Source organism: Agelaius phoeniceus, chromosome 3 (assembly GCF_051311805.1).
Source record: "Agelaius phoeniceus isolate bAgePho1 chromosome 3, bAgePho1.hap1, whole genome shotgun sequence".
Taxonomy (NCBI): domain Eukaryota; kingdom Metazoa; phylum Chordata; class Aves; order Passeriformes; family Icteridae; genus Agelaius; species Agelaius phoeniceus.
The window spans coordinates 25,571,593-25,598,718 of record NC_135267.1 but is presented as its reverse complement, the minus strand read 5'-3'; the positions used below and the strand labels follow the sequence as shown (position 1 = coordinate 25,598,718).

General features: G+C 40.2%; 2 protein-coding genes across 10 annotated transcripts in view; one reads left to right on the top strand and one right to left on the bottom strand.

The window, feature by feature from the left end:
• Window positions 1–2,829, bottom strand: part of ORC3 (origin recognition complex subunit 3) — a 35,138-nt gene extending 32,309 nt beyond the window's left edge. For all 5 annotated transcript variants that reach the window (XR_013181280.1, XR_013181281.1, XM_054629931.2 and 2 more), the window contains exons 1-2: window positions 2,717–2,829; window positions 279–333 (exon numbers count right to left, since the gene is read on the bottom strand). Coding sequence is in view for 3 of the 5 variants with exons in the window: in XM_054629931.2 (XP_054485906.2) it covers window positions 279–333; window positions 2,717–2,740 (79 nt within the window). In the remaining 2 variants the exon portion in view is untranslated. The remainder of the gene's footprint in view (window positions 1–278; window positions 334–2,716) is intronic.
• An 8-nt stretch (window positions 2,830–2,837) lies between these two features.
• RARS2 (arginyl-tRNA synthetase 2, mitochondrial) overlaps window positions 2,838–27,126 on the top strand; it is a 34,812-nt gene continuing 10,523 nt past the window's right edge. Inside the window, exons 1-14 of one of the 5 annotated variants that reach the window (XM_077174910.1) lie at window positions 2,838–2,973; window positions 3,739–3,812; window positions 4,430–4,535; window positions 7,360–7,443; window positions 8,762–8,859; window positions 9,927–9,982; window positions 11,525–11,608; window positions 15,016–15,092; window positions 16,519–16,674; window positions 18,150–18,256; window positions 18,867–18,962; window positions 20,826–20,886; window positions 25,141–25,217; window positions 26,514–26,638. In XM_077174910.1, the coding sequence (XP_077031025.1) occupies window positions 2,971–2,973; window positions 3,739–3,812; window positions 4,430–4,535; window positions 7,360–7,443; window positions 8,762–8,859; window positions 9,927–9,982; window positions 11,525–11,608; window positions 15,016–15,092; window positions 16,519–16,674; window positions 18,150–18,256; window positions 18,867–18,962; window positions 20,826–20,886; window positions 25,141–25,217; window positions 26,514–26,638 (1,204 nt within the window). In that variant the 5' untranslated portion in view covers window positions 2,838–2,970. Of the gene's footprint in view, window positions 3,104–3,250; window positions 3,407–3,738; window positions 3,813–4,429; window positions 4,536–7,359; window positions 7,444–8,761; window positions 8,860–9,926; window positions 9,983–11,524; window positions 11,609–15,015; window positions 15,093–16,518; window positions 16,675–18,149; window positions 18,257–18,866; window positions 18,963–20,825; window positions 20,887–25,140; window positions 25,218–26,513; window positions 26,639–27,126 lie in introns of those variants that run through there. The other 4 variants (XM_077174907.1, XM_054630349.2, XM_077174911.1 and 1 more) reach the window with 4 other exon arrangements.

The window sequence follows — 27,126 nt, the reverse complement described above, 5'->3', positions numbered from 1 at the left end:
ACTTATGGTAGCATGGTGAGGAGTTATCTTGTAAAAAAAAGTGAAAAGACAAAGATGGCTATACAATCTTGATTGCTGGAGATGAGAAAAACCCAGTATTTACTCTAGCCAATAATTTGCTTGCATTCCTCCAAAGGAATGAGTTTTCAGCAATCAAACAGTAAGAGAAAACCTCACACAACTATCACAGAACTCATGATATGAACTCAATCAGATATGATGAAGCTTTCAGGATTAACCCTTTTCAAAAACAGAAACATAAATGAAAATGTACTAACCTGTTTTATCAGACAATCTTCTCTTCTTGGTACTGGGTTTAAAAACAAAGCAGCCCTAGAGAACAGCAAAAAAAACCCAAACAGATTTCAATACAAGCATCAATCTGACTGGCTCCAGAGGCTACTTCATTGTTCTTTTATTTCAGTGCTCCATTAAAACAATAATTTGCACTGAATTGCCAGCCTCTTAAGAGTATCAAGTTACACGTTGCCCCTTTGTATTTGTGCTTCAAGCTGGAACACTAGTGGAAGCAGTAACCCAGCACACTTGTTAGGAATTTTTTCATCTTTCCAGTATGTTTTGCAATTCAACCATCAACTGGGCCAGCAGCAGATTCTTTAAATGTCTCAAAACCTCCAACAGGTTTAGAATTAAAAGGAAATTATTCCCTGGGGACACATCAGTACGGTTTTCTCAGTACAGTTTCAGTTAAATACAAAACAAAAGGTAAGAGGCAGAGATTAATGGAAAACTCAATCCAGAATAATGCAATGAGCATTATTAAGTCACTTACAAAAGGAAATGACATGCCCAAGCCACAGTGAACTGCATCCCAACTCAAAAAAAGTAGGTGGTTAGAAGCAGAATGACAAATCGTTGGGAAAAGGTTCATATAAAACCCTCTGTTCCAACAAATTCCTGTAGAGAGAAGTAATCTCCCAGTTAGACCTATTTCATCACTCAAGCATTAAGCTTTGAGTTCTTTAAGATTTTTTTCATTTTCTTCTAGAAAATCTGAAATTTCTTCCCCCAGCCTCTCTACAGAAGTTCATCTCTTTTGAAGAGTTACTGCACTGCCCAACTCTCTTGTGAGGTTCCTGTGCTGCAGCAAGGGGAAGGAAACACCTAAGTGCTGGAAATAAACAGACTGATTCAATCCTGTATTTCTCAATGGAGATGCTTATACAGGGACTGCTGAACTCAAACTAGCATAGTTCAGCCACTTGAGTAAGAATGATGTAGTGGAAATCAAACACCAGAGGTATGTTCAATTTTGATCACAGTCACCAGTCTGTTGAGTGACTTCAGACATGTTATTTCCTTTCTTCCACAAGTAAGAAACTGGAGTAAAACACCAATATCTATATTGACCCTCTCTGAAAAACAGCCTCATGAACTGGAGATGCCTTCAGACACAACCCATTTTACCATGTGTGTTAAGGACCATTTAAAAACAGCTGGAGAAAAGTTGTGGTTATTCTACAAGTGCTAAACACTCTGGAACAATTCCACTGCAAAAAGGTGTCCCACGGATTTATTTGTGCTGCTGCATGCACAAATGGAATTGGCCACAGGAAGTATAAATCATATACAAAAAAGAAGAGTGGATGCATAATCAAACCAAACACGAATGCGGCTGAATGCTTTGCAAGCATTGGCTTTTCCACACCACTAAATGTGGCTGAGAATAAAATAGAATAAAACTAGAACGTAAAACTGCAAAGAAGTATTACATATAAGATGTGGGAGGCAAGGTGAAGGACATGATTCACTGCCAAACTATCAGGCAACAGCCACTGTCAAAAGTGAAATCCAGCTGTTTCAGATTAACTCCTAAGTTTGCTTGGAAGCACTTCACTTCTGGAAGCAATCACCTGCACAGTGCCTTCCACACCAAAGGATGCAGCTGCATATCACAACTCAGTGAAAAACATGGGAGGGGCAGGAGTCTTCCTGTGCTGATAAAACACACTGTGAACCACTGCTGTTGTTCACTGTATGACCAAACAAGAGATGAAATAAGTTGTGTTTCAATCCAACATTACGATGCAAGCACTATCCCTACTGCCCGCTCTGAACACAGCCCACATAAAAGCTTTCAATTCGGAAATATTAAGGGAATAACAAATATTTAACACTACATGTGGGGGACAGCACTTCTGTTTCTTCGCTGAATTAGTTTTGGGGCAGAGAAGCAATGAAGATGGCAGCAAGCAAAGCCACCAGACTTCACCTGGAAGTGACAAAACCTTCAGCCACATACCCCAGGCTCTGTTCTGGGTGAGATTTACTGGAATTAAGAACGGGTTTTGTTGTGGAAGGAAGGCAGGTGACACTGCGGGGTCACTCAGCACTCACGGTGTTACTCTAGGACTGCCCTGTGCAGGGATAAGCGCTGGACTCCATGGTCCTTGTGGCCCCCTTCCAGCCCAGGAAACGCCGTGATCCTGTGGGACTGACTGCAGTGAGGACAAGCAGCGCCTTGGGCAAGGCGAGGCCGGGCAGGGATGAAGAGGCAGCAAGGCTTTGGGAAGGGCTGGGCAGCGGAACAGGGCAACCGGGAGCCTGGGCACCACCAGGGAGGCGGGAAGGGTAGCGGCGGGAGGAGGCGGGAAGAGGAGCAGGCGCAGGAGGCGGCGGAGCCCGGTGCCGCGGGTCCAGCTCCCACCGACCGCGCTGCTCCCTGGGGAGCCCCCCCGCTCTCTCCGCTCCTCACCTTGGAGACGGAGCACGTGCTCATGTCGCCCCGCGCCCGCCGGTACCGGAGAGCACCAGGAGCAGCAGGAGGAGGAGGAGGAGGAGGAGGAGGAGTTCCCGCGCACGCGCACTCCCGACGCACCGCCCCCTCCCTGCGCGTCCCCGCGCCGCTGCCCTTTCCCTGAGCAGTGGTACAGCCCCCTCTGCGCTGCGCCGCGCGATTCCTCCACCCCCAGCGCAATCAATGGCTCCTCCTCCTCCTGTAGCCTGAGAATGGTACGGCCCAGCCCGCCCCTGGGCGGGCGGAAAGGAGCGGGGCGGGGGGGGATAAGGGTCGGCCGTGGAGCTTCCGCCGGGCGGTGTGGCCATGGCAGCAGGTTCCTTCCGGAAGAGCATTGCCCTCCAGGTACGCACTGCTCCTTCCCACGGCTGGCGTGGAGCGGGAGTGCCCCCTGAGCCAGGTGTCCCCTCTGTGCCCTCACCACAGGTCCCCCCTGCCCGGGGGCTCACAGTGGGCGCGACCCGCGGGCGCGGGCTGGGGGCGCGCTCTGGGGTTCCCTCAGGGATCGGGATGGATGGAGTGAGGGTGTGAGGGATTGTCGCCATCTCTGGAAGTGCTCCAGGCCGGAGCGGTGGGCTCTGAGCAGCCTGGCCGGCTGTGCAAGGTGTCCCTGCACATGGCAGGGGTTGGAACGAGATGATCTTTAAGGTCTCTGCTAATCTAAACCATTCTGTCATTCCGTGATTACTTCAGTCCATTAAGGATCCCGTGGGTTCGATGATCCCATGAGGTTCGATGGGATCCTTCGTGAGGAAAAAAATAAATTTTCTGTGGTGTTTTGCCTTGCCTTTTTTCCAAGGTTGCTTTAACACCTCTTAGGTTTCTATTTTATTGTAGTTTTGCTGTTTTTTACCTGGGCTGAAATTAGATTTCAGATATAAAAGGTGTATCCCCCGTGGGTATTTAAACAGGGAGCAGTATTTTTCCTTGCATCTTTGTCTTTTTCCTTAAGTCATTTTTTTCTTCATTTTTCAATTTAGCTTTCAAAAGTTTTGGATCTGCCACCAGAGAATTTAATAAAGTCCATATCTGCAGTTCCTGTCTCCAAAAAACGGTAGCTGTTTACATTTTTCTTACAATGTTGGTCATGTTTTATTATTTTATGTCGTGCCTATTATTGCAAAAGCTTAACAAGGCTTTAGGGGAAAAATACAGACAAAAACCCCAAACCATTTATACCAATGTAAGTGTAAGATAGTTCAATTGACTTTAATCCTGTATTTTTTTCAAGAAAGCTCAAAGTAAATATAATATAATATAATTGCTTACAAGCCTGTACAAATTACTGGCAGTGCATGGATGGCAAATTCTTCAACACTGATGATCTGAATGTGAAACTCCTTAGAGCCAATGTGAAGTTATCTGGGTTTTTTTTTCAGTGTCCTGCTCGAGAGTTGCAATAATGTTAGCAAGTAAATTTTACTTATTAATGAGCATGGTGTTTGTTTATTCTGATGGTGTTCTCACCATATCTACTTATTGATTGTATTAGAGCAAAAGTGATACTTGGCCTTCTCATCCAGCTTTCTAAATACTCTGGATCTTCAGATATTTGTGGCTGGGTTATGCTTGGCAATTGCACTTGTCATATGCAGAGTCAGGTTGGATCTGCCAAATGTCCCCAGCAGGTTTTTTTCTGATTTTCATATGTTGGTTGTTTTTTTTTTTCAGACAGGTTGCTGATTTCCAGCTCTCCATTGCTTCTGTAATAGAAAACAGTTCTGGAGATTGTTTAGCACAGGACCTGCATCTTCAAGCCCAGCAGCTTGCTGAAAGGGTATGCTCATGAATTCATCACATATGATATGTATGCAATAATGAACTTACAGACTAGAGGTGTAAGGGGCATAATCAGATTAAAAAAGTATTCTTTCTGCAAGCATCTGTTTGGGTCAGAATAGTTTGATGGCTGTACTTACTGTGAGTGTACACAGCATCTTCACAGAGACTGGAGAAGCAGCTTTGGTTAAAGTTCTTGTGAAATTGTTGTTTTCAAACAGTTTGAAGTAAACAGTGCTGGTGAAGTTAGGTGGGTGTCTAAAGAGTGTGCCATGGTCTGTGCTGCTGCCCAGCACTTGAGGAAGAAATTCAATGTGTGGTAGCTTGGAAAACCAGACTGCAAAACCCAGCTCTGGAAAGCCAATGGATAAAGTTGGCCTCTGGGGCAAACAGGCCTAACTTTCAAATCCTCTTCTGCTTGAAATTGAGTTTTCTTGTTATTTTAGGTGTGCTAGTTTGGGAAATGGCAGTAGTTGGGGTGTTGATACTGAAAAAAGGACAAATAAAACCAGTTGTGATACTGGTGAGGAGCTAAACTATTTCTCATGCCATTCTTCACTGCTGAGGTGTTGAAGTTATCCATGTCTTGGGCCTGTTCTAGCAAGATAAATATTCTGACTCGGGTGGAAGAAGACCTGACAATGCACAGATATACAACCAAAAGTTCTGAAACAACTGAAAGATTGTCTAGAAAACTGAAATAATTCAGGTTGGCAAGGACCTCAGGAAGTTATCTGTTCCCATATCCTCCCCAGTGCAGGTGTTTTGGATGAAGTTGCTGAGGACTTTTGAAATCCAATGAGGTGTTAAAAGCCTCCAAGGATTTGACAGCCTCCATCTCAATCTGTTTCAATGACTGTATCATCACAGTAACAAGTTGTTTTTGGTTTTTTTTCCTTGTGTGTCATTTTAAAAACATCTGCTATTCCCAGTGTTTAGGAAGATGCAGGTTTCCTCCCTTTTTTAGTGTTTGTGGCTCAGTAAATAATCCTGAAACATTTGTTAATCCTGAAGCATTAACAAACCTCTACAGCTTTACACGGAGGAGCAATTTCAACAGTAAAGAACAGGCCATCAATACAAGCCTCCACACTAAACAGACTATGCCAGCTAGGCAAAGGAAAATAAAAATCCATAATCTCTAAGGAATGTTTTATTTGTTGGGTGGTAAATAAATGAGATGCATTTAGTTTAACTTGTTTAGAGTGGTCATGTCATCTCCAAAGAAGGTAAGCAGTGTTTAAACTAGCAAAATATAACCATGTATCAAAAACTAGCAGAGAGACAAAAAAAAATGCAGGCAGTTTTTGTCATGATAAACAGTTGATGGAGTGCCTCAAAGTTCAACAGAATGCTCTTAGTGCTTCTGAGGAAATGGGCCACAATATTTGAAATGCAGGTATTTAGGTTAGACAAAGAGAGATGGAAGTTTTTCCAGTTAACTTAAATAGTAGGGCCTTGAGATAATAGATGAGGCAATGTGCTTTGAAGTACTGAAAATTGTCTTATAGAAAGTCAGACTGGTCTTGTTTCCCTGGGCTTTTGATTTCATTTGGCTGGCTGGTTCCTGTTTCATTTTTGAAGTACTGTTACTTCTTCGTGGAGGGGACGTTGTGTTGGGTTTTTTAGTGCTTCTGTACTGCACAGTGGCATCCTAGTCCAAGCCTTGGGCACAGGGACATCTGGTTACTAAAGGACCATGGGGCACTTGGAGAAGAGGTGGTTAAAGCTGTCCAGAGGGTAAATGAGCACTCTTATTAAAGACAGATAAAAACTATTGATGTGACAATTGACAGATTATGGGGAAAACATTTATCAAAACAAATGTTGTGGAGAAGTCCAGTGAGTATTTCTGTTTTCTCTCCACCCCATAAGTAGAAAGGACCATTTGTAAAACAGTAAGGTGGAAAATTCAGTGTCAACACAGTAAATGTTTTTTTCATGTAGTTTGGGAGTTAGCATTGGAATTTGTTGTTAGCAGAGCTTGTGAAAATAAAAGCATTTCAAAGCTAGCTGTGATTTCTCCTGGACAGGTGACTGTCTAAGCTGGAGATCTAGCATGGGGATACAATTTCCTCTTCATGGTGATGAGCTTCAGTAGGATTGTAGCTTGCCTCTCTCATAAATGCTGACCAAGTGAGAAGGTGATTGTGACATATTTTTATATGCTTTCCATCCCTCTTCTTCCTTTTTTAGACAACTTCTTGACTGTGAAAGACAGCTAGTTTAGTAAGAAACTGAGACCTGACAGGTTGAGATCCAAAGCTCTTGGCCTGTGAAGAGACCCAAATTCCTGTTGACATTAGGTGTTGGTTGGCCAAATATGCCAGGTTCAGAATTTTCAAGACATGTGCCTTATGGGAATTGTACATGAGATTTTTCATAAATTGGCCTTTAATATCTTTATTTTGTCACATGGGGTGCCACAGAATGTTGTCACTTAACTTTTTTTTTTTTGTTAAGTGCTGGCAGCTACTGTGTAAGTTGTCAAATGTATCTCAGCTGTTGTCTGTACAAAGAGTTCAACTACTGCTCCCAATCAAAAGGAAGCACAGAGTGTGCACAGGCAGGGTTTGAAGTGGAACATATGTGTGGCATTTCAAGCTGAGTTGTATTCAGAGCTTATTAAGCATGAATGGGAAATAATACAATTGTCCCTTTTCCAACAGCATTGATGAAATGATCCCTTTATGATTGCTTCAAACAAATAAATAACATTTAATGTTTACAGTGGATTAAATTAATATTCACAGTGGACTGAATGACAGTTTTCCAGGTTACCTGTTTCCATTCCAAGTTCCTGTTTTATTTTATTCTCTTAGCTACAATGTGATTCAGTAGTGAGTGCAATCAGCGCTGGTCCAGGAACAGTGAATTTTACAATAAACAGAGAATTATTAGCAAAGGTGAGTAGTGTCTTTCAAGTGCTTTAAGGTAAAAATAACTTTTCTCAGTATAAAACTATAGAATACCTACTATTTATTGTCTTAGAAAGATATTTTCTATGTAAAATTGTCCTTCACAAGTTTTCCCTGAGGATTCCTGTTGCTGATTTGTTACGTAGGCCTAGAATTTGAAATTAGGCTCAAGAAAGTTTCCTCTTGTGAGGAAACAATGCATCTACTGTTCACTAATAATCATAATGTTTCATTTTCATCTCTCTCTTTGCTTTAAAATGCAGGCTTATTACATCTACTTTGAGTTTTTACAATGTACAACTCAAAAGTTTTCATCTTATAAATACTTTTGGTTTTGTCTGACATAGAAGTATTTGATAGCAAATCTTTTATTACACACTTTGCTGGAAAAAAAATCAAGGGGAAAAAGTCCCAAAGGGAAGATGTATTCCTCAATATCCTGACTGTAGTATACATATACATTGTAACCAAGCCAATGGCTATTAGAGAATAGGTCTATAGGTCAATTTTGTGTATGTGTCTAGCTTGCCTTCTTAGGTGTCATAATAAGAACAGAATTTTCAGATGCTGTTTCTTCAAAAAATAGCTGTTGCAGAAAAACTTTGAAGTGATTTTTTTTGAGTGAGAAAAATGAGAAAAATTTCCACTGAATGAAGTGAGATTTCCACTTTATTTCACTTTGTTAAAGGCTTCTGTTATCTTCAGGAAGCTTGTCCAGTTCATACAGCTTCATAGATTAGGTCTGTGGTGCACTGGCCTGTGTGACCTTACACATTTCAGTTTATGTAGGGGCTGACTTGGTGCTATGAGCACATTACTGACAAAACTTACACAAAGCGTCTTGAGGAATATTTTAAGGTATTTTACACAGCCTCCAGACTTTGAAAGCAGACATGTTTTAGTCCAGATCATTCATACTGGCCTTACAGACTTCAGGTGGGAGAGAGAAAGAAGAATTGTTTGGACACATTAGGGTGGATGAGTTGGCTTTCTTTGGCACTAAAAGAGTAGAAGGTTTTCACAAAATTTAGTCTTAATTTTCACCAGAACTTTGCCAACAGTTTCTCTTAGATTTTTTATTTGATCAGTTACAGCTTTCTAAAGTTAGTGGCATTTTTATCTGTATATGACACCTTGTTTACTTGGCAAACCAGCTATCTAATTACTAATGTGAATAAAGGATGTGGGATTAGTCTCCTTTGTGGCTGGCAAACAGCTTTCCTGGCAATGCTTTCTGTTGATGAAACTCTTTTGTGTGGTTGTTTTTTTGTTTGTTTTGTTTTTTTTTTTTTCAATTGTGCTTTAGACTGTGCTGCAGCAGGTGTGGAAAGATGGCTCAGAGTATGGAGTAAAAAGTGAACTTTTCTCTACAGTTCCCAGACAAAAGGCAGTGGTTGAGTTCAGGTAAGCACATCTGAGGGGTCCTTTGAGACAAGTTCCTTGTCTGATGATTGATATTTTCTGCTTGATATTCATTGCTGTAAAGTGGGATGCCTGTGGTGTTAAACCATATTAACCAATATCATATTTAGCTGTATTTGACGCTCTGATATATTCACCAAGTAGAATATAAATTATATTCAGGGATTTGAGGCTTTTTCTCAGAACATGTTTTTGGTATTTAAGGAGTTCATGCCTTACACAGCCTTCCATTAAGAATGTTCTCATTTAACACAGAGTAGCATTCAGTTTTTAAGAAAGCTTCTTTTTATCTTGTGAAGAAACAAAATCTGAATTTCCAGGCAGTAATGAATTTCTTTTTGCACCTTAATACCTTCTTCCCTGACTTGTTAAAGCAGGCAGGTATTTGTTTAGTGCTGCCCCCAAAATTTTTTTCCAGTACAATTTTGTTGACTGTCACTTACTCATGGAATGAGAAGTGGCTGACTCAGATTTTTATGTATAAATATTTTTGTTGAGTAATATTCCCTGTGCAGGCTTTGATAGTTGTAGAAGGTAAGAACTTGGCTTTAATTTGGATGTTGAATTTTCATAGCTGAACTTTCTTTTTTGTTATCTGGGCAAAGCATTGTGTAGAGAGTTGGTTTTTTGTTGTTTTCTTTGTGGGAGTGGGCATTGCTGGAAAGATGTAATTTTGGTTGCTGATCCTTGTACACAAAATCTCTCATCCTGGTTTATCTCTGGAAAAGACATGAGGCGAATGATCCATAGGTCCAAAACTTGTAAAAAGTGAGAAGATATTTTTGGTTCTTTTTTACCAGCACGACTGGGCTTTGGTTTTTGTTTGTGGGGTGGTTTAATCACAACAGTGTTAACTGATGCTGGAAGGAAAGCTGGTTGGCTAGGAAAACTTTCTGTCTAGGACAGATGCTAATCAGGGAATCTTATGGGAAAACTGAAAATGGAGCTTTTATTTCAGCTCTTCTAGAAGGATGAGTTGGATTCTTTTAACTTGGTGATCTGGCAGTTTTGTCCACTGAACAAATGTTATTTGTTAAAATCTGTTACAGCTCCCCTAATATTGCCAAAAAGTTTCACATAGGACACCTGCGTTCCACCATAGTAGGTGAGTGTGCATTTCCCTGCCTCCTGGGAGGGCTGCTTTGTCTGCCTGCCTCACTTGGCAGGGAGCACTGCTGCCATCTCCCTGCTCGGGTGTGAGTGGCCCTGTCAGGGCCACTTGCTAATTAAAACCTTTCTGCTCATTATGCAGGGAAGAAAAGAACGTGCTGTGTTGCTGGCAGATTTATCAAGTCGCACATAATATAGTTTTATGACTGTGAATATTAAATGAAGTAGCTTCAAATTGGTCTTCAAAGACACCCAAGGCAGTTTTTATTGAGGTGTTAGGAGAGTCCTTTGAATTTTACATTCTCAATTTGTACTGGACTGCAGAGCAGTTCAGATCGTTATGTCTTGGTGGCTGTCCTGCAAAAAGCTTGCTTTTATATGCTAATAACTTTATGCCAGTATTACTGAGATAGTCGCTGTAATTTCTAATAGAATAATTAATAAATTCCTTGTGCAGTGCTCTAATGGTATATGGAAAACTGTATTTGTCCCTTATTTCCTGATCTCACAATAAAAACTAGTAGGTTGTAAGAGAAGATCCTACAAAATCTGTGTATCTAATAATTTATCAGTTTTTAATTATACTTAATTAATCATTTATAGTTATTAATGATGTAAAGTAATTGCTTCTTCCATGGGCAGATAGTGGAGTGAAATGATGTATTTTGGGGTTTTTTTATGTTCCATTTCTGGATCCTTTGTTACATAAAAAAAACCTCTTTCAGAAGTAGTTCTGTAGAGCAATGGTTGTCCCAGAGTAAGACAATTAATTAACTACAGAGAATGGAATTGGAAGTAATTGCAAGCTATAATGTGGTGTTATAACAATACAAGAAGAGAGAGCTTTCTGCATTCTTTACAACAGTATTGTCATTAAAAGGTACCCTTGAAGCCTAGGAAAATAGAGGAAGGGATGTGGGTATTTCTTCTTTGTCATTCTAAGGTTATAACTAAGCTCAGGGAGAGATGAAGGGTTTTTGTTGTATGAGTACTGGAACTTACTTATGTGTCCTTACATGATATGACAAGTTTGGAGCATAGTCTGTTAAGTGCAGAGCTCAGAACTGCTCCAGCAGTCTATAGAGATTCAGGACTTGATGTTCTCTTTTTAGCATCACAATTAACAGCAGTTTGTGAATTTTGAGTGCTTGCCTAACCTGGTATGAGGGTGCCTGACTGTGATGGAATTATGTAGAATGCCACTTATTTGTGGCATTTGTGATCTTATACTTGGCAGTATGTGCATGTAAATCCATTCACCTATGTATGTTTCTGTCCCTGCTGTGTAAGACACTTTGTGGCACTGTTGAGATGCACAGCTTTTCTTTTCCTGCTCACAAAGGAACTTGCTTTTTACAATTACTGCTACTGCTGCTTTCAGTTGTCGGGTGTTTTAGCAAATGCTGTGGAGTATTCCATCTGATTTCTTTTCCTCTTCATTTTGAATACAGGTGATTACAAAACCAGAAAACTATTCCATAGGGATGAGAGATTACCTGCAACTGAATAATAATACCATTTTTTGTTTCATTACCAGGGAATTTTATAGCAAATCTCAAAGTAGCGCTGGGACATGAAGTAGTAAGAATAAATTACCTTGGTGACTGGGGCATGCAGTTTGGTATGTTTCAATATTTTTTATGCTGTGCTCTTTTTTACTGTATAGTATGGTCTAGGTTTCCAGCTTCAGTTTTTGTAGGCCCATTGGATTCACTCTGTGCTCATAAGGAATGATACCTTGTTTCATGGGGGTAATGTATAGTTAATTTCCTTAAAAAATCTGAACAAAACAATCTAGACTGATCCATCAGCAGTATGACCTGTACTGATGCTGAAAAAATAACAGGACCAGTTTTATCCAACTGTCCCTCAGTAGCTTGTCTCTCAGACTAAATGTGTATTTTGGGGGTTATATGTTTTGGTTTGGGGTTTGGCTTTGGATTTTGTTTCTTTGGTTGCTTGGTTTTGAGGTGCTTTGGTTGGTTTTTGGTTCTGTTTGTTTATTTGTTTGGGTTTTTTTTGTTGTTCCTTTTCTCATTATTCATAGAGTGTAATTAATTTCCACAACAACCACATTTTGGTACATTGGGGCCCAGAGAGTTTATATCTTAAAAGACATCACTACACTTTCCCCAAAATACTCAGTTTCCACTTAAAGTGTAGCAGAAGAGAGGTGTGTAGCTGGAGAATGTGCAAGTGAACAGGGATTGGAAGATTCTCAGTCCAGCATGCTCACACATAGGCACCCCCATCTCTTCTGAAATCATCAGATCAGTGGGGACTGACAAGTCCTCTCAAGTGCAGCCTGAGGATGCATGGCTTGATCTTTATTGCCACAGCAGAGATCATTTATGTCCCATTGCTGGATCTATAGCTATCTCTCTATTATGGCAACTGACCCATCCATAGTATTCACAACTTTGTTGACTTATGTTGTTAGTCTTGCATTTCAAATTTATCTATATTCTCCTCTCCTTTTCTAATTTCCTCCAAAAAGCTGGTTTTGGTATATTTTTAGGCATTTAAAAAAAGGCAATCATGCCCACTTCTTCATTCCTGAAAGCTGGTGCACCTCTTAAAACCAGAAATCCTCACTTCTTTTGCAGTAGGCTCTGGAAACTGTCCATTTATGGATGTTTAAATGGCAAACACAAAGTGCAGTGGTCACTTTTGGTTATTCCAGCCCTTATGCTGCCCCCTCCAGTTTCAATGGTACTGCTGGTTTTGTGGACATCAAGGAATCAATTTTATTAACAGAATCAGGTTAAAAATTTAAAATCAATACCCTGCTTTCATTCCACTTGTATATTCATATTTGTAAGTGTAGATAACTAAAATACATTCAGTTCTACCTGTTGTCATTCTAGACTAAGTTCCTGGGTTTTAGAGAGTGCAGTGTAACATTCTCAGGACATAAAACACTCTTTATTAAATTATATCCCCTGCAGGTTGTCTTTCCTGATCATGTTTCTTTAGCTGATAGCATGAAACTGTAGCTTATAGCAGAGCTTTGTTTCACTTATGATTTGTTTCATAAGAAATGAACAATGGGTTCACCAAAAATTGAGTAAATTTCATCCTTGCATCCTATTTCATTCACGTTTGCCCCTTAGACATAATTTTATCACCATGATAATATAATGAATGTGGCGATGACAGTTAAGCAGTGAAATGCTGTGTGGATAAAAGGCTTCTCAGCTGACCTCATTCAGTCTGCCTTTGAAGATGCTAAGTAGCACTCTGAAATCTGAATATCTAATATAAAGGTTCCTGAAGGTATAACAATCCCACTACCTGTTATTTACATGTGTGCCCTTTGTGCAGCACACAACTCCTAGAATCATGCTTTTGACCTAGTAGTTCCAACTATTTTTTTTCAAAGTAGGTAGTTCCTCCCCTCTTTATTTGGTCTGGCTCAGCTCAAATATATGGCAGTATTATAACAAATAATGGTCCTGCTTCACAGAACTATAGCATAGCAGTATTACTGTAATGGTCCTTTCTCAGAAGCAGTGCTGTAATTAATGATCTGTCAGCTGGTTTTACAGCTACTATTGTCAGAAGCTTTAAAATGTAAGAATTGAAAACATATTTTCCTGAAACATAGCAGAGAGGCCCTCAGCCTTTAGGCAGTTTTGGGGCAGGTTTCTTAAGGTAACAAAGCATATGCAGTCACACTATCTGTCCATCTGTCTTCCTGTCACTCTGCTCCTAATAAATTTTGATCCCATTGGGCAACTTTAGCTATATCTGACAAAGAAAAATATTTCCATGGGAATGAATTACTTTTGGCATTATGACAGTTGGCAGCCCAGTAAGGGCAGGAATACAATGTGTTGACCTCTGGGAGAGAAAGTTACCTTCTGTGTTTAACCTGCTGGCTAACCAGTCAGCACCCCTAAGTCAGAATCAGTTCCAACGTGGGCTGCATCTTACCATTAACTGGCGAGTGTAACAAGGTCTGGGGATAATGTGGGAATGACAGAAAATGGAAGGATGTGTTTGGGTTGAATAAAGACTGACAGTTGTGCTGGAGATTGGAGTGTGAAGTCAGTACTGAATAGTGCAATGTTTAGGTACACTAATATCTAAGAGAGATCATTAGGAAACCCACCTCTGATTGCTCACAGAACAAGCTGTCCTTAACTAAACTTCCTTTCAATAGGATTACTAATACAATACTAATTTTATTTCCTAAAACCTGACTTGGTTTTCTTCTTTAAGTCTGCCATGCCTTCTTCTGTTCTTTTGTATTCAGTGTTTCTAAGAGGGAAATTCTTGAGACAGTGCTATTTGTTCAGTTGCAGAGAGTTTTCCAAAGGGATACCTGCATACCTATTCCTACATCAGTCCTGGTCCTTGTCAGCTCAGAGGGATAAGCTGGCCTTTAAGTCAGTCTCTGATAATCTGAGAGACAGATTGATTAATATTACTTGAAGGAGTCAATGGGGTCTTTTCACTTAGACAAAAAGATGGGGATTTGGATTTATTTCCCTTTAAGATGGCTTTTGGAAAGTCCTGAAACCGAATTGGATGCTCACAAAAAGCCACATTCTGAGCAGGCAGCAAAAATTTCCCTTGAAAACATTGCATGAGTGGTATGAGGAATTCTGTGTTGTATCCCAGTTCTTATTATCCTTAAAATGATAAAACTAATAAGGGAGGAAGCAAAACAAGGATTTTTGAGTATATTCTGTTGCTGGACAGTTTCCACTGCATGGCTTCTTATTTACATCTTGTTGCTTTGTAAAAGATGATGGTCTGTACCAGTCCAGAAACACAAATTCTCCTTTCATGAGAAATTGAGAAATTAACACAGTATTTCTTACTGTTTTCTAGCTGTTATATTTCTGGTAGGGGGGTGATGTTTATTCAGTGGAATAATAGGATTATGCTTTTGATTTTCTTTTTGTAGCATACACCATTATATTCTTTTAAAATGTTCCAGTGTTAAGACTAAACTTACCAAAATAACCTGTCAATATACTCTGGTCTGTTGTCTGACTCTATATGTAATTGTTATTCAAGGCTTATTGGGTGTTGGTTTCCAATCCTTTGGCAACAAAGAAAAACTGAAATCTAGTCCTTTGCAACACCTTTTTGAGGTAAGTTCAGAGAAGACCAACTAGGTCTGTCTTTGCAGGATTAAACACGTTATGGTTCGTTGGCTTGCTCCATTCAAACATGCCTGATACCATCTGAGTTAGCATTTACTTTTTGTTGATTTTTTGGTACTCTTAAGTGGTACTTTGTGTGTGATATAGATAGAAAACACATAAGGGATTTATGTACTGACCTGCACAGACCCAGTAACCATGAGGAGAGGATGGCTTATGTTCAAGCCCTCATCCTCTAAAAGATCTCACATATTAATGGGGCTTAGTCAGGGTTCCTGTGTGGCACTCTGAGGTGTTTTCTTAGCCCAGAGCTGAGCTGGGTATGGGAGCTGTGGCTGATGCTGCTGTTCAGGCAGCGTGCCACAGGAGAACTGCTCTGTGCAAATCTGTCTCATGGCAAAGGAACAAACTGTGTTTGGATACTTGGGTACTCAGCAGCTGAATGCATGTCTGTCAATGGTTTCAATGGCAGGGTAGCTCCTTCTGAGCTTGCCACCTTCATTGACACAGGTAAACTTGCTTGTTCCCTCGTTCCTGAGCCCTGTGGATTTAAGTTGATAGATTCTCAGCTCTGAGGAGTTTTAGAGCTGTAGGACTGATTTAAGGAGAAAACAAGAAGCAGTCATATTTTTGAGGTTGTGCATCACTGTGTATTACTTCATTTTTATGTATGATTTCAGTCTACTCTTAGAATTTTAATTTTTTATGCTTGAATTTTGCACTAAAGCTTCAAAATACCAGCTATTGCATGTAGGCTTTATGACCTTAAAAAATTGCCTTTAAGTGTAGAGAACAATATTCAGTCAAGATGCAAAAAATTCTGAAACAGTAGTTGTTTGAGACCAAATTAGTTTCTCAGTTATTCCCAAATTTTAAGTGTTTGTTCAGCTGTATGCCTGGCTGTATCAAAAACTGAGATGTGTTTCAAAGTGGTGCTTTTTCTGCTGGGGTGTGAAATCAATATTTCCTATGAATATAAGTTTGTAAAATACTGAGTCTATGAAAGATTTTGCTGCTTCAACTGCTATCTCAATTTTAGACAGTGCAGTTGCCATAAATGTCAATTTTCTGGTCTTTTGGAGACATGGCTGTGGTTTAAAAGTCCATGATAGGTTCCCTTCCAAGCATAAATTAGTTCTTCCAAATTTTGCTGCTGCAGTTGTTTCAAGGTTATGAAGAGGATAATAGTGGCAGCAGTAAGGAATTAGGGCATTAGTCTTCTTTCAAGATAAGCTGCACATTTTCCTATTGGGCTTTGGGCTATTCATTCTTTCTTTAAATGGGGAATGTGTTGCTTAAACAAGTCTTTTAAAATGTTAAAAATGTAATCTTTAAATGTGTATTGTTCTTGTAGAACTGTTTTTATTGGAGGACAGGATTATACTACTTCAACATTTTTAGTGTCGTATTTTAGGTGTATGTGCAGATTAACAAAGCAGCAGAAGATGAAAACACAAAAAAGCTGGCTAAGGATTTCTTCAGAAAACTGGAGGAACATGATGAGCAGGCATTGTCAATTTGGAAGCAGTTTAGAGACCTCAGTATTGAGGAATACGTCCGGATTTATAAGGTACAAATCATCCAAATACTTTATCTGTGTTGTTGGTAAAATGATTTCTTTCTCTATTGCTTAGACATAATTGACAGTGCACAGCACCTTTTCATGTAGGAGACTGCCAAGCAGTGGACTCACTTGGGATCAGAGATTGCTCTAAGGTTACCAGTTCATTTCCCTTAACTTTAAAACTTTAGAATGTTGTGAGGAAGCTGTTTCTCAGTATGCCAGGCTAAGCCTCATTCTGCTTGGGAAAAAGCACAGTAGCTGATTTCTCATCCAGGCAGGCTGTCACTACAGTTGCTGACGTGCTAGATATGTTTCATTTAATACAGTCCAGGTAATTGGCCTTTAGACTAATTCTCCCTTCTCAGAAGTCCTGAAGCTCAAAGTGTGGTGCTAAAGAGCCAGGCAAATTAGTGTTGAATAAATACTGCTTGGTTTTGCTTTATCTTTGAAGTCAGCAACAACCCACCAAATTTAAAAGTTTCCATGTAATAAATTTTATTAGAAGATTACCCTTTCACATTTCTGATCTAATGTTATAATGGTGCTTATTAAATTGGGTGTAAGACATTACAGCAGCAGGAGTTCCTGCAGGTGGAGTTGAGCTAATACACAGCTGTCTGTTTACACTGTGATCTCATGAGTGGAGCCAGTGTCCACTGTTTCATGGGACATGTTTGTGCCACTGACCTAAAAATTTTAAAACTAAAAACTTAAAAATTTTAAAGCAGTTTATAATCCAGATAATGTGGCTGTGCTTTAACTTCTTCCCTGAAGCATGTTACTGGGAGCCAAGAAAGGACTCTTAAGTTAAGATCTCCGAAGTGAGACACTTGATAATTCTTGTGGAAAGCTGGCCTCTGAAGATAATTAGGTACTGGGCTGTACATGCAGCTGCAGCTTGAAGGTCACCCATCACTAATCACATGATGACTGGTACAGCTAGGTCTTTCTCTTCCAATTTCAATTAAACTAAAAAGTTTAAAAACTGATGAACTGACCAGGTTTGATAGTTAAGGTCATCTTGTCTCCTCTGAATGTATCCTCAGACTTAATTTCTGTATGCTCAGCAATGTTTGTGAGCAGCTTTTACTTTTCAAAATTCTTTTAAGCATCCTTTTAAAATAGGGTTGGTTTCATGTCCAGGTAGCTCCTCTGCACCCCACTGGTTTCACCTCGAGCACAGCAAGGAAGAGACTTGCCTCAGAATTGTATATGAATTGCTCTAACCAGTTTATGCCTGATTTCTCATGAATGTTACATTGAACATCATATTCACCTCAGGGAGAGATTGATTCTAGTGCAGAAATCGATTAAATCAAAATCCAAGCATCCTTTCCTTTTAACAATTAAGTGATATTTCCTGGAATAACATTAATCTTTGCACTGTATCTGATCTGTGACCTATCATCTGAATTACAGAAACATAATTAGCCTTGATCTTAACTATATTACCCTTCTTTGATATTCTTGTAACTTCTCAGCGTCTAGGAGTGCACTTTGATGAATATTCTGGAGAGTCATTTTACCAAGAGAAGGCCCAGGAAGTTCTGAAGATGTTGGAAGATAAAGGACTCCTTCAGAAAACAATGTATGAGCTCATTCAATCTGTTGGTGCACTTTATTTAACATCTCAGTTGCACTTCAAACAAGATAAGATGAGTGAGGTTTGTACATAATCTGAGGGGAAGAGTTTGCTTTACGTGGTTTTGGTAGCTGTTCTAGTAGAAGACCATCAGGATTGTGCGGTCACAGCTAAAATTTACATTTTCCTTTTCTGTGACTAGCACAGAAGCCTGGCCTTGACAAATTGGGTACAATGACAGTGTTCAACTCCTAATGGTGTTTTAGGCTGTTGATTGGTTTGGTAGCTCTGTGTGCCATTTAATGAATAGAATTAGATGTCATCCTTACCTTGATGAAGGAGGTGCCTGGCTGAACTGGGATGGAAGCTGTAATCATGGAATGCATCAAAATGTGGGCAGGCTGCTCCCTGACATCAGCAGTGGTGACCGCAAACGTACAGGAACGGTCTTCAAAAAGGCTTAAAGGAGATGGTCATTCAAAGAAAAGGAATGAGACACTCTAGAGGGAAGGGGGCTTGTGGCAAGAGGCCTTGGCTTTGGCTCTGACCTCAGTCTTACCTGAATTTACCTGTGTAATGGCTTGCAGTGCCATCAGTATTTCCCCTTGACTTACAGAAAAGGGACAGGAATTGTGGATCTCTCAGAGAAGAAAGACCTCTCGACAGTTTCCACCGTCATGCGCAGTGATGGGACATCTCTTTATATAACAAGGCAAGTAAGCCCATCTGTGCTCCCTGCCAGTCATTCTGCCAGAGAACTTCTGAACATCAGCACATTGATAACTGATGGCATGGATTATGAAGATTTTTATTTCTAGGATGGTTGTAAGTGAAACTAATAATGTAACTATGATGGGATGAAATACCATCTTTTAAATACTTTTCCTCCCCCTAAGTAATGTTAGTAAATCTCCTCTTTGCATAAATGATAATACTTCCTCCAGCTACTAACTGAAAATGAAACTAGAATCTCTGGATCTAATAAATAGTTGCCAAATAATAAAGGTTTTAAAAGACCTTTGCTTAAAATGTTGGTTGATGGTGTGATACAGGAAAAAATTGCTTGTTCAGCCTTGCCTTCATTGACTCAGTGGACCACCAGTGCTGTAACATCAATTTTATTGCTGTTTTTCAGCCATCTCATCAGTATCCTAAAATTCCTCATGGGTATTTTAATATGGAAGCCTTAACAGTTTCTTTGTGCCAGGAATGTAAATAAATCTAGTGTCTAGCCCTCAGGGTAAACTGTACAGCTTTTCAAGGCAAGGGTATTAGAGAGATGCTACAGTCAATCCTGTGCATTAGGGAGCTGCTGAATCCTGTAGCCAAATGAAGACAAAGATGCCACAGCTGCATGCCTACAGATCAGCTAGGAATAAGCATAAGCACCTGATCTCCACAGGCCCAAAACCACTCAGCACAGTGGGCACTTTGTTCCCCTCTGGATGATTAGGATGAGTATCTGTCTGTTCCTGAGAAGAAATAGATGTACGTGCATAGATACATATGTGTATGTGATATATATTGTGATAGATATACTTGTATTATGTATATGCTGAGTGTATTATTGAATAATTTAATCAATGTACATATGTATTGTACATGCACTATGCATCCCCCAGTAGCTGGAGGCCCCTGTGGTCTCTCCAGCAGTCAGCCTGGACCCTCTGATGCCAGCAGTTCAGACTGCTCTGGGTGCCCCATCTCTGCAGGCACATATGGAGACTTCTGGGATACTTTGCCTGCTTGCTTGGCTATTCAGCTTGGTACTTGCTGTCAGTCATAGGAGGATGTGTGTACCCTCACTCCAGCTGTTGGCTGAGACACCTTGTGACCCCTGGTCAGGCTCCAGCTGTTACTGCTTCATTTCACTCATGCCCAGTCCCCTCAGTCTCTGACACCACAGATGCACAGCCTACATGAGCTGTAGTCCCCAGCTGCAGCTGCTGACCCTCCAAATGTGTGCACACAGAGGAGAGAGCCCCCTCACCCCAGGAGAGTTTGAAATGGAGTTTCATGGAAAGACAGACTGTGCTGAAGAGGTGCAGGACAGAACTACACAAACATATAACCAGCAATCGACTTAAAAGCCACCCATCCCTGTTATGATCTTTTCTTATCTTTGGTCCCTCCCCTCAGCATTCCATAACAAGTCTTGTGCAATTGCAAATGCTTTTTTCAGATTGGAGTACAAGGCTGATGGTTCTCCTGGGACAGTCCTGTGTGCTTGTCTGTGTGTAGATGAGCTTTGTACCATTTAAGCTAAGGTTGAACATGGGTTCATTTTCCAGGAAAGGGTTGTTTCTCTCAGGTCCCAGCAGGCAGACAGACACTGGACTTACTCTGCACCAAAGAACAGTTTCCTCAGCAACTTTCTTAGGTAGTGGTTTAAAAAAAAAACATTTCAGACTTGTTATCAGCAAAGTACACGTCCTTTTTTATGTGTAAGGCATACATGGATCCTTCTTTTCAGGAAGTCCTCTCCCCTCCATAAAAAGCAGGTTATTTTTCTAAGAGGCAACTAGTGAGGTATGTCTGAGCAAAAGTCCAAATAGTTTCTCATTATCTCTTTCAGAGATCTTGCAGCTGCTATAGACAGAATGAATAAGCACAGCTGGGATACCATGATTTATGTGGTAAGTAATTCTGGATTCAGCACACACTTTGGTGCTGACTCCCTGCAGTAACCCAGGGGCCTCTGGCTTGCAACATGACTTTGGCACACAGTATTTTTGGCAGTAAAATGGATGCCCTTACTGCCCAGCAGCTGTGCCTCTGTGTGGCTGTGTTCCTTGGTTCTGTTTCAGTACATGACCCCCAGAATGGCTGAAAAATACCTTTAAACTGAAAGAGTAGGTTTAGATTAGATATTACAAAAAAATTGTCACTCTGAGGGTGCTGAGGCACAGGAACAGGCTGCTTAGAGAAGCTGTGGATGCCTTATCCCTGGAAGTGTTCAAGGCCAGGCTGGATGGTGCTCTGAGCAAGGTGGTACAGTGGGAGACACCCTTTCCTGTTGTTGTTCTGTTTCTGGAGTCCCATACTGTTGTTATCGGATTTCTAAAGTCCATACCTCCTTGGTGTGTTCTTATGGCTGCAGATCTTCACAGCACAGACTCCTTCTGCATCTTGTTCTCTCTCAGGTCAGGGCTCCTCCAAGGCTCTCCCTGACTGGCTAACCCACCCCCTTTTATCCCAGTTATCTTCATTGGTCACAGCTGCAGCCTAATTAAGGACATCGCAGCTGCAGCCCATCAAGGACAACTGGGACCTCCCAGGGTAAAGCCTATATACAGATATTCAAATACAATACATTTCCTCTACTATATTTCCCCCTTTTCTTTTACTTACAGAACCAGGTTTTACATACAATACATACATTTTCCCACGACTTAAAGGCCACGTACAACACACATAGCTCCTTGCTCAAAGGCCATACTCTGTCACAGCTCCTTGACTCAAAGGCTATGTTCTCTCACAGCTCTTGGCTGTCTGATCTTCTACCAACTATCACTGCAGCTCTTGGCTATCTTATCTTCTACCAACTATCACATCAGGGTCACCAACTGTTGTTCTATTTCTGGAGTCCCATACTGTTGTTATCAGACTTCTAAAGTCCATACCTCCTTGGTGTGTTCTTATGGTTGCAGCTCTTCACAGCACAGACTCCTTCTTTTGCATCTTGTTCTCTCTCAGTTCAGGGCTCCTCCAAGGCTCTCCCTGACTGGCTAACCCGCCCCCTTTTATCCCAGTTATCTTCATTGGTCACAGCTGCAGCCCATCAAGGACAACCGGGACCTCCTGGGGCAAAGCCTATATACAGATATTCAAATACAGATATTCAAATACAATACATTTCCTCTACTATACTTTCCCACAGCAGGAGGGTTGGAACAAGATGATCTAAGGTACCTTCCAACCCAAGCCTTTATATGATTTTATGGAAATTAGCTCTGGAGTTATTCTCTACTCATTGCAATTAGTTTGAAAGGATCTCTTACTTGATTTGACTTTTTTTTTTTTTAATAGATGTTGTAATTAATAAGTAAACAGAAAAAGATGTTACTATTATAAAGGGTTTTAAAATGTTAATATAGAAATTAATGGTCTAAAATGAAACTAAGTCTACTCTGAAGTCCTGATACCTTATCTGAAATGTACATTTTTATGGCTTTGAACAATGCCTTAGTTTCATTATGTAGAAATTGCAGGTAAAGTACTACTTAATCAATCTGGATGAAGCAGTTGTAGACAGGGAATCTTTTTATATTTATTGGTTTCATTATTTTGTTTTTTCACAATTCTAGCAGTATCAGTAATGGATATGAATAGCAGGACTGTCTCCTTACTTCTCTGAAAGTGTTTTTGATCTCATATTAGCAAGAAAATATCATGTGATGCTTTTAAATCTTCTTTTTCTCAGATTTAGAAAAAAAATTACAAAAGCCATGTTCTTTTATATCAAGTCCAGAATTAGTAACATGTGGAAAAAAATCTGTATGTGGTCATGTTTGGTAATGTCCTTGTACCCTCTCTGTAGAGCTTTTTCAAAAGTCATTATAATGTGACACATAACAAGATGCAGGGAGAGAGATCAGTAAGCAGAACATTAAATACACATTTTAAAGTGCAACTTCTAGTTAAATCACATTCCTCCTTTTAGCTTCAGTCTTCAGGAAGTTTCCTGTAGCTTGCCATTCTTACATGCTGTCGTAGAACAGGGAATTTTTGGTTATTCTGGGAGGAAGTAGTGTGATTTTGGTGGGAGCTCTTCTGCCCCTGCTGGCTGGAATAGTGAGTCCATCAGCATCCAAGGGCAGTGTGGCTGTGAAAGTGCAATGCTTTAGATGTTAAGGATGCTTCCTGTCTGGTTCACGTGGGTGAGCAGGTATGTGTTTGGTGCTCCAGGAGGTAGCAGGGACCAAGGGAGAAAGAACAATTAGAAAAAAATTAGTTGTCTACTTTGCACAAATCAGGATGTCAGCTGAACTTTCAGCTAATGGCATGAGCAAGCATATGAACAAGAGTCTTGAGCAGACTGCTGCTGTAGTTGAACTCCAGTCACTGTTTAATTCCTTGCCTGGGCTTCCCTGGTCTCCTCTCAGTCCAAAGAGAAACACAGCACAGCCAGACTGTGATGTGACTCGTGTCCATCACAGCTAATGTCTCATCCAAGTGGGAAATGACAGATTAAACTGTCCTGTCCTCTCAGCCTTGCTCAGGTTGTATGGTTTTCAGAGGACATGATTAGTATTTTTATAATTTCTGACTTTCTGAGGGCTGAGAAAGTGGGTCATTACATAAAAGAGTGAAACAAACTTTTAGGAGACTCTTGTGGGACAGACAGCCTGGTGAGGGCACTGGCGGCCTTGCTGAGCTTTGCTGCTGTTTTGTGGCACTGCTTTGTAGTGAGATAGGACTTTACTCAGTGTTACCAGGGGCAGGAGGACTTCATGGGATTAAATGAGCATGTTAATGATTTTAGTCTTTAATAATTAAATACAAACATATTTCAGAATGCTTATCTTGTTACAAGAAAATTATTTAGAGACTCTAGAGTCTTATTTCACAAGATCGTCTTATTTTCATCAGATGGACTTCTTCAGAAGAACATTAAATGGGTTTACTACTTGTAATGCTGTAAATCAGTGCATTCACCAGTTTAGGTTTTAAAAAAATCCTACTTATTTCATAAAAAGGCAGTGGTACGAGGCAAATATTCAAAACATCTTAAAACGTTTGGCCTGGTATGAAAGGGGTACTTAAGATTCCATTGAATGTTGCACTCAAGAAGGAGATGAAAATGCTTTTAGAAATGAAAAATTAATTATAATCCATGCTGTCAGACTGCAGACTTCTACCTTAAAGCCAGCCACTTAATGAGAGAGGTCTGGCTTTGTGCAGAGATGCACATCATCTGTAAGGTGCGTGCAAAAGGAAAAGCCTTGTTTGAAGCACCAGCCACTGCTGAACATTTATCAGCTGTCCCTTTACCAGCCTTGCTTGTGAGTCAGCATGGAGAGGTGATTCCCAGGAGCAGAGCAGGTTATGAGGAGCTAGGAGAGAGGAGACAGGTGCTTGTACAGGGGTAGTTGAGAAGGAACACAAGCATTTCACTCCTTGTCCCAGAACAGCAAACAAATGAGAAATAGTGATTATTTGGTTATCTCTGCACTGTTTTATAAGGAGGGATAAAAAGGGGTCTGAGTGAGGCAGTCAAAACAATTAGGAAGGAAAATGCACCTCAGAGCAGCAGCAGCTGTAGCTAGAAACACATGTGAAGGCTGTTGTTAAACATAACATACAGTCAGAAATAACTTCAATTTGTATGAGAGTGTAAATGAAAGTGGAAGAGAGCACAAGTTGCATCACTGTCATGAAATTGTGATCATTTTTACATTTTTTTGAATTATGTATCTGCCTTATGATGTAAAACTACAAATCATGCTGGGGACAATAGAAACTACTGGGTTCTGGAGGCAGGCAGCCAAAGAGGAGTTCTGTTTCTAAGCCAAAGGACCCTTGGAGTTTGGTGATAGAACCCAGGGGTATAACAAGAGCAGCAAGGTTCTGAAATGAAAATGGAGATATTTTGTTTGATAGGCAGCTCTCAGATTATGAGAAATTAAAGAACATTGTTTCCTTTCACTTAATGTCTTTGTCTTCATGACCTGAGAATAATAATTTCTGAAAAGGTGGATTTCTTTTTCTAACATAATTCAAAATCCCATTGCCATAGATTCCAGCTGTCACAATTTTCAAGTCTTGTTTGTCTTCATGAGTCTTAATTTTGCTTGCAATGATTTACTGGCATTGTGGTAGTGTGTGTTAAAAGCTACTGCTTATCAGACTTGTAGTGTTTTCTGATATGCGTCAATTCTATTCCTTAGACAGATAAAAGCCAAAGTAATCACTTTCAACATTTATTCCAAATACTGAAGCTCATGGGTTATGACTGGGCAGAAAGGTATGTACTTAAAAATCATAATTATATACTGGTTTTGGTGGTTAATTTCTTTTTCCTCAAGAATGTATATAATATGTACATTGGGATTTCAGTTAAGTGCTCTTTTGAGGAGAGTCTCCTGATGGTGTCCATCCACCACCATGCTATAGCACACATCATGTAGGCATTTTGGATGAAACTAAGCTACAAGGTGTGATGCTGGTGTGCAAGTAATGACTCCAGAGTACAAGCAGACATTTTGCCTGTAGAACCCAACTAGTACTAGTCCAACAGAGAAACAAGCCCTTAGAAATATGTGCAGTGTGGGCCTCAGGTCCTTATCAGCAGCCTTTTCATTCTGTGTGTCCACTCCTGCCGGTCTGATTTATTTGTGGATGGAGTCATTGCTGTGTGTTTTGGATGTGAAAAACAGCCCTCTCTCTCATTTAACAGGTTTTTCATAACTGCCTGATGTGAAAAAGGGAAACTATTTTTAAGAGACTTCATGGCATAGCTTCTGGGATATTATGTGGTCACAAATTATTACCTCTTAAAGTATTTTATTTTAGCAGAGATCAGAATCTGAGTTTGTGAATCATGCTTCAGGCTTGAAGTATCTATTGCAGGGAAGTGTATCCCTGCTGTTATTCATTGTAATTACCAGTCTTGTTAGCAATCTGAGCAAAGGTCAGTAATGGATCTCCAGACTAAATCATATTCCTCTCTGCCAGACTGCATGTCTTTTGTGGTTATATATAGGGTTTAAGCCTTCAGGAATACCAACCTGCCTCCTTTCACAGTGCTTCAAGTTGGGCTAAAATTACCTTAGATTCTGAATCAAGAATAATGCTTGGGATTATTACGAGCAGAAACAGTGAATGCTTTATTATTAGCAATGATTAATTATACTGTTAGCTTAATGTGGCCACAATAGAATTATTATGACTCCTTTTCTAATTATATTAAGAGATCTCTGTTGCCACAGTAATTTGATCTGTCTACATCCTGCCTCTCCTCAATTTATTGCAGTTTATTGCATTGAGGCTTCTGTACTAAAGCTAGTAGCAAGAGATTCCTGAGAGCACACAAATGACCAGGCTATCATAACTCTGATCATAATTTTCCCATTATATAATAAGTATGGAGCTTGGTTGCTGAAATGAGAGTTACTGATTATATCACTGAGCTTCCCACGTTGGAGTGTTATTTATTCAGCTGTTATTGCTCTTTCCTGGTAGAGAATCCAGCTCTGAAAAAGCACTGCAAATGTTTCTCTCAATTGAAATATAATTTTGATCCTGCTGCTTCTCAACACAGGTGCCAGCATGTGTCTTTTGGTCTAGTTCAAGGAATGAAGACTCGGAGAGGAGAAGTAGTTTTTCTGGAAGATGTTTTAAATGAAGTTCGCTCAAGGATGTTACAAAACATGACTTCCACAAAAAGTTAGCTATTTCAGGTCTTACTGGCTTCTTTTGATGTTCTGTGTTGATCACATTGTGTCATCTTTTCCACCCTTCACTTCTCCCTGTATTGCACTAATCACAGTAATATGCTCCTTTCCTTTCTTTTTGTACTAACCATCATATAAGCAACACTACAATAATTCTTTGCAACTCTGTGAACTCCCCCAAATTGCAGATTTACAAATTCTAAAATTCAGTGAAATTATTTTATCAAGCCCTGAGAAGGAAGGTACCTGCCTTTTGGGGACAATTGTTTTTTTCTGGAGGGACAAATTAGTCAGTAGTAGATTTGGGGCTGGAGTTGAGGGATCAGTCAGATTTCATCCAAAGGATTTATAGCTCTGGCAATTTTCTCTGGCAGGAGTGACCCTCACTTGCCTGCCACTGCTGCCGTGTGACCCTGCTGGCCTCGTGGCTGTTCCCGAGTGCCAGGGAGGTCACTGCTCTGCCCCAGATTGTGCTGAAGG